The sequence below is a fragment of the Haplochromis burtoni genome, unplaced genomic scaffold, assembly GCF_018398535.1.
Source record: "Haplochromis burtoni strain Fernald_Lab_line unplaced genomic scaffold, NCSU_Asbu1 Contig_806, whole genome shotgun sequence".
Lineage (NCBI taxonomy): Eukaryota > Metazoa > Chordata > Actinopteri > Cichliformes > Cichlidae > Haplochromis > Haplochromis burtoni.
In genome coordinates, this window is record NW_024583167.1 from 68842 (window position 1) to 75953 (window position 7112).

The following is a 7112-nucleotide window of genomic DNA, read 5'->3' on the forward strand; positions in this document are numbered from 1 at the left end:
ATTACAGAAGGAAGAGATGGTCGATAACGTCTCCTTCTCGGGCGACGGCGCTCCTTCCCAGCACGACACCCCCGTCTTTTCCTCCTCAGCTCGCTGGGAATGTCGGGTCTATCCGTCGGCAGTACCGCTGCGGGACGCAGCGCTAACAGCTGATCCTTACTGTAAACAAAGGATCCCTGCTCTGGGTCCCCAGACACGCGTGAAAAAAGTAGAAATAAACTAAGAAAAACGACCAGAACTAGCACAAAACGGTAGAACATGGTTGCAGAGTCTAATTACTGATACGTTAGTTATAAAAAATTACGAGAAGAAAAGATAAGAAAGAAAGAAACTCAGAATGAGAAGAGCTGCTGTAACAGGCTGCCGCACACGGGGGGCGCCGGAAGAAGAAATTATGCAGAAAAAGTAGAATTGGGCTGAAAGATCTATCGCTTTATCACCTGTTCAGGTTGTAAATCATGTTTTTAAAAAGTAACTAAGTAATTAATTACTTTTGAAAATAAGTAATCAGTAAACTAATGGGATTGCTTTTTTGGGGAAGTAATCAGTAATTAGTTACTGATTACTTTTTTCAAGTAACTTGACCAACATTGGTCTCCGTTTGCTTCTTTAGCTGGTAAATGTTTGCATGCTTGCATTTTAAACTGGCAGGAAGTGAACCAGAAGAATGAAAGTGAGCATTAAATGAGGGTATAAGACTGGGGCTGCCCTTTTACCTCGATCATGGTGGAGTTCCACAGTCGGGCTTTGATGGTCAGAGTCGCCGAGTTGTTCATGCTGATGAGAGGACAGACGAACTTCACACACCTCGCTCCGCGGACACAGTCCTGCAACACGGTTTACTGTGGTTACTTTGAAACACAACTGTGGACGTCCTCATAAAAATGTCCTCATGTTCTTCAGAAGCCCTCAGTTTTCTAAAACATGTCAAAATGTTCCTCAAATTGTCCTCTCTCCTAAATGTCCCCACATTTAAAACTGTCCTGTCCTCCAAGATTGTCAACAAGCTTGTAGAAACAGTGTGTCCCTGTGCTTGTGTCTGTACCAGACTGTAGCGCTTCTTCTTTCTCTGAAGATGGAGGACAGTTGGAGTTCTGTCAGTCTGCTCCTCTTCCTCGTTTACTTCATCCAGATTCCTCTTCATCTTCTTCTTGTCCTCTTTTGACAGCTGAACCAACAGGAAGACAGGCTAACTTTCAGAGACAAGTTTAAAATATTCGGTAAACAGTTCAGTTTTAATTGGCCTTTATTCTAAAGAAGAACGACTTTTATTTTGAAAGGAGTGTATGAGGCTGATGTTGCTGTGGTTACCGTGAGGTTGAGAGGATTAATGATGTTGCCGGGTGGAGAGCAGCGAGGCTCTGAAGTACCGTTTATTTGGATCTCTGTGAGGTACAGCAGCCACTTCCCATTGGTGGCTTCCATCGGCCAATCAAACTCCACCTCCAGGGTGCCCAGGTGGCTCAGCGGCTTTCCCTGGACATGCACCTGATGGAGAATACCGTTCACACCTGACCTGGTGAGGGTCACGCAGAACTGTAAATGTTTTCAGACTAACCTGGAAGGTCAAGACCAGCAGGCTGCCGATGTCCTCTGTCTTCTTCATTGCCACCTCACCGATCACATGACCACTGAAGGAGGCGGGGCCTGACGTTGAAATTCTGTCGAGGTACCAGATGAAAGGTTACCACGCCTTTTCCATTTAAAATACTCAGAAGTGTGGCTCCGTGTTTGAGCGTTTCTGTGGACCACTGTGGCCCTTCTTTTCACCTGTCCAGCACTCCCGAGTGCAGTGTGTTGCACTCTTCATCCTCTTCATACCTGCCTCACTTCCTTGTCCCCCATTAACCATATAAGTACAGGGTGTCTGTAGCTCACAAGATAGGTCACCTACTAACTGGAAGGTTAGTGGTTTGATCCCTGACTGCCTTGGGCAAGATACTAACTCCAACTTAATGACTCGCTGCCCTTCAAGGCCACCTGCGTCGGCTAGAGGACACTCTCTGTTGAACACACACGCAGACACAACTGGACCAGGGCAGAGATGCTGCCGTCTACACCGGGTCACTCTTACCCTATTTACCCACCCCTATTGCTTGTCATGTCTTTTCACGGTGTTACGGTGTGAAGGCATAGGGATAGCTCAGTAGGTAGCGTGGTCGCCCCGTGACCGGAAGGCTGGGAGTTTGAATCTACCGAACAGCTACCCTCAGGTACACCTGAGCAAGGTACCATCCCCATTGTGTAATGTATGTACAAGGAGTCCAATTTCACTGCGGGAAATGCAAGTGACAAACAAAGGCTTCATCATCATCAACTTGCTCTGAAGATGCTCCATCTGAATATGAATATGTGTGAATGTGAGCTAGAGCACACTCAAGTGTTTGCATGAATGATGCAAGTTAAATAAAGCACTTTGAGTATAGAACCAGTCTATTCAGCATTTACATGGATGTAAGGCATGTGTTTATTGATACTGTCTGTTATCTATGTGCTGATGTTCATCATTTTTTTTATTAATTTTGACGCTGTGAGCTGAGGTCAACGTTTCCACTGTGCTTCGGTTTGTTCTGTGTCGGCTCACATTGGGGCAGGGTTACTGTCCTTGTCAGTCTGGATTCATTTCACAACAAAGAGTCGTAACTCAGATTCTTCGTCCTCCCTGGCTGTGAGCTTAAAGCTCAGACGGGCCACCTGATGTGCACCTGATCTGTACTTACAAACTGAGTGATGCCTGCAGCAAATACTCCACCACCATGAAGACGGAGATCGGGGACAGATCCGGCTGTTCACTGAGCCTGAAGACACACAGAAATGCCACTCAGTAACCTCCAACAAACACAGAGAAAGCGGCGTGTGGTGAAGGCCGTACGTGGATAGCTGCAGCACAGACTGGATCTCGCGTGTGTCCAAACTGATCTCAGATGGCTGAAATTTGATCAGAACCTGAACCTGAAACACAGGAAGAGACAATACATCAGAAAGAGCTCAGCAGAGTTACTGTAGTACAGACAGCAGCAATGCTAGTGCCCTGGGTCAGCAGTGATATTCCCTACCTTGTTGTTGCTTCTGAAAGGGTTCCCGAGCTCACACTGAAGAGAGGTCCCCTCCACAGAGCACTCCACCACTGCCGAGGCATCACCCTGAAACACAAAGAAAAAGGGGTGATATGGTACTACAAGGTCATTAAGATAAGATGGGGCCTGATTATTTAAGACCTTGTATGTGAGGAGCAGGATTTTGAATTCTGGATTTAACAGGAAGCCAAAACAGGAGAAATCTGCTCTCTCTTTCTAGTCCCTGTCAGGACTCTTGCTGCAGCATTTTGGATCAGCTGAAGGCTTTTCAGGGAGTTTTTAGGACTTCCTGATAATAATGAATTACAGTCGTCCAGCCTGGAAGTAATAAATGCATGAACTAGTTTTTCAGCGTCACTCTGAGACAGGATATTTCTAACTTTAGAGATGTTGCACAAATGGAAGAAAGCAGTCTTACATATTTGTTTAATATGTGCGTTGAAGGACATGTCCTGGTCAAAAATGACTCCAAGGTTCCTCACAGTGTTACTGGAGGCCAAGGTAATGCCATCCAGGGTAAGAATCTGGTTAGATACCATATTTCTAAGATTTTCAGGGCCGAGTACAATAACCTCAGTTTGATCTGAATTAAGGAAGAATGCCATCCAGAGTAAGAATCTGCTTAGATACCATATTTCTAAGCTTTTCAGGGCCGAGTACAATAACCTCAGTTTGATCTGAATTAAGAAGCAGAAAGTTAGCGGCCATCCAGGTCTTTATGTCTTTAAGACATTCCTGCAGTTTAACTCATTGGTGTGTGTTATCTGGCTTCATGGACAGATAGAGCTGGGTGTCATCAGCATAGCAGTGTAAATGTATGCTATGTCTTCTAATGATGCTGCCTAAGGGAAGCATGTATAATGTAAACAGAATTGGTCCTAGCACTGAACCCTGTGGAACTCCATAATTAACCTCAGTGTGTGAAGAGGACTCTCCATTTACATGCACAAACTGGAGTCTATTAGATAGATATGATACAAACCACTGCAGTGCAGTACCTGTAATACCTACAGCTGCTCTAAGAAAGTCACCGTGGTGTTCCACTTTAGATGGTCTGAGCTCTGCCCTACCTTTGTCTCTACTCCAGAGTAGATAAGTGATGGTGGGATGCTGATGCTCAGAATGGTGTTGTGAGCATCCTCTGCTGGTTGACCTGTTGATGGTGTATTGCTGATGTTAACCTCCAGAAACAGCCTCTTGATGGTGGAGTTGAAGTACATCACCTGAGTACCCTCAAGCCTTAAAACACACAAGAACACAAACATCGGCCGAACCTCAGCAGCTGTCTTAGTTAATAATCACCTGACAGACTCTAACCATGTTGTAACTCACAGACTCTAAGCCAGTCTTCTGTTCTTTTGTCTGTTATTGTTTATTCTTAATGTTTGTACAGTTTCTGTTAAAAGTGAAATATTTGAATTTTGTTTTTCAGTATATCTCAGTACCTAACAGTTAGTTAGGTGGTGGTAAAAGGAAAATTCTGAGCTAGTCGGCATATCTGCCTGAAAGGCACCTTGTAATTAAAACACTGTGAAACACTAACACATGTTACAGTGGCCCTCAACTGCCCAGCAGGACAATGTCAGTCCCCTGACCCATCCAGGAGAGGGGGCACTGGCAGAGATGGTGGTAGTGCCAGACTGAAGTGTTAGAAACCCGTGGCAGCGCTGTGACACTGGACACAATTTCATATCATTCAAATGAAAATAACTCAGCATTAGCGTTAGCTGATATACTGTAGAAGATGGATATTTAAAGCTTCAGTCAGTCATTTTTTAAGTTATTTAATAAAATAAAAGAATACTGCCTGGGTTTGTGTTGGGATGCACCAATGACCGTTACTGACATTACTGACATCGTCAGTGGTGACCCGGGGTGAGTGAGGCTGTTTAATGCTGACTCTGAGGAGGAGGAAACAGCGGGGCTTCCAGTGATTCGCTCCACAGAGATGTATCCACTGGAGCATCGAGTGTAGTCACAAGACAACACTCGATGATAGAAACTGATGTTCACATGGTGCGCCCAGGTATGGGAACTGATAAGAATTTAGCGATTTCGATTTCATTATTGATATCACTTATCAATTCTATTCCTTATGGATTCTCATTGGCTCCACCATCAACGACAACAAATTCATGCAAATTAATAACATGCTGTTTGGTCAAATCAATCACAACAACTTATTGCTGCTAAAGGAGGGTCTGAAGCTGCTGAATCATGGAGTGTACAGCTGTAACAATGATTAGTCTCAGACGTGTAGTTGCTTCATTTTCTTTTTCAAGTGTAGTGGATTTCTGGGTATACAAATATAAATGAGATAATAAATAATGATAAATAATAACAAAGATTTTAACCCCAGTGAAGTACAGAGCTTCTTATCTGCTTCATCATGCCTTTAAATTGGCTTCTTATCACATGACCTCATGCTTCCTGCTGAGTGTTTCTGTCCAACCATCTTTTTTGGACTCTGGGCTGAGCAGTGTGTGTTCTGTTCACTCACTCGGGGAAAGCTTTCTGGCTCTCATCGGTGAACCGAGCTGTCATCTGCAGGTTGCTGTGGCAGCGGTTATCAGAACCACAGTCCTTCTGGATGTGGATCTGAGGGACAAGGACAGCATCGGTCAGACCAGCAGAGTTTGGCTTTTCTATAAAAAGGTTCTGATGGGTTCTGACCTGGGTTCTGATGGGTTGGGGGGTCTCACTCAGCACCGGGAGGCGTTTCAGGTCCTGCACGTTCTTTTTTTTCTTGGGAAACTTCTCGTACAAGGAGGCATTCAAGGAGAACACCAGAGGCTCCACTTTGTCTCTGATTACACTCTTCAGAACATAAGAACACAGAAACTGAACATCAGCTCAGTGCCAACATGACGTGGACTGCAGGAGCTTCTTTGCAGGATCTGTCCAGCCGGACTGATGTGAACTGGCCACTTGGAGCTGAGGAAATCAGGCTGAAAGCAGGTGGTGATCAGCAGGAATGTGAAGTAAACACGAGTCAGTGGACTGAAAGCATGAGAAACAGCAGGCTCGCTGACAGACTGAAACAGAATCACAGAGTGAAAACAGGACGAGAGCCGAGCGAACGCGATCAGAAACACAAACCGAAGACATGAACGAACGTGACTTTTGCTTCGACCTGCAGAGATTTCACCTGCCTACACACCACCTCAGATGCTCGCTGTGGTTTTCCTGTTGAGCTGTGGCTGAGAAGCAGGATGTGGAGTCTGTCAGCAGCCGCATGAATAACATGGCGGCAGAAAGTCATCATGACTTTGATCATCAGAATCAGTTCATTATATCTCACACAGCAGAACTTCCTTCATCTGACTCTAATTAAAGGAAAAAATATAATTTAAGTTTTTTCATGCAGAACTGGAGGACCACGTTTGGTCTTTGCTCTCGTTATGTGGTGTGCTGGTTTGGGACGATTCTCAGAGTGAGCTAGTCTTAAATAAACCGTGACACAGCTCCGACACTCGCCGCTCACATCGACACTAAATGTTTTGTGTCAGTGGACGTGCTTGTCAGATTTCAGCAGCCTGTAGGGGGTGCTATGCCTGTGTTTGTCTCACCTGCAGTCCCACTCTCAGCGTCCTGCACTCCTCCAGCGGCATCGACAGGTAATCAGAGTACACGCTCTGCCCGTTGTCACGAAAATTGAGGCGGGGCTTGACACTAGTGATGTCAGCTGTCAGTGTGAAGAGGATGGCTGTGACACAAAGATAAGGGTTCAAATATAAAACACACAGGCGTAAGATAATCACAGGTTGTGATGTGATTTATTTGTTGTTCCTTAACCCTGACATGTGACAGACACCAATAGAGTCCAGGATGTGGGTGGGCATTAAGGCGTCTGGGAAGGGAACTCAAAACTGGATTATAGATGGCAGACAGTTGGTGTTGTAAGCCCCGCCTCTGTTCAAAGATGGTCGCTCACAGTGGACATAAATGCTTCTTTCACTCCTCTTTCAAACCATCTGTCCTCTCTGTCCAAAATGTGAACATTGGCATCCTCTTTCAATCCAGTTCTGAGTTCCC

General features: G+C 45.2%; 1 protein-coding gene across 4 annotated transcripts in view; it reads right to left on the bottom strand.

Moving 5' to 3' along the window:
- Positions 1 to 7112, bottom strand: part of LOC102308279 (integrin alpha-3) — a 39002-nt gene that overhangs the window by 24596 nt on the left and 7294 nt on the right. For all 4 annotated transcript variants that reach the window (XM_042215725.1, XM_042215727.1, XM_042215726.1 and 1 more), the window contains exons 12-22: positions 6647 to 6783; positions 5751 to 5894; positions 5578 to 5675; positions 4148 to 4316; positions 3057 to 3143; positions 2873 to 2952; positions 2721 to 2798; positions 1559 to 1661; positions 1312 to 1488; positions 1046 to 1168; positions 717 to 827 (exon numbers count right to left, since the gene is read on the bottom strand). In XM_042215725.1, the coding sequence (XP_042071659.1) occupies positions 717 to 827; positions 1046 to 1168; positions 1312 to 1488; positions 1559 to 1661; positions 2721 to 2798; positions 2873 to 2952; positions 3057 to 3143; positions 4148 to 4316; positions 5578 to 5675; positions 5751 to 5894; positions 6647 to 6783 (1307 nt within the window). The remainder of the gene's footprint in view (positions 1 to 716; positions 828 to 1045; positions 1169 to 1311; positions 1489 to 1558; positions 1662 to 2720; positions 2799 to 2872; positions 2953 to 3056; positions 3144 to 4147; positions 4317 to 5577; positions 5676 to 5750; positions 5895 to 6646; positions 6784 to 7112) is intronic.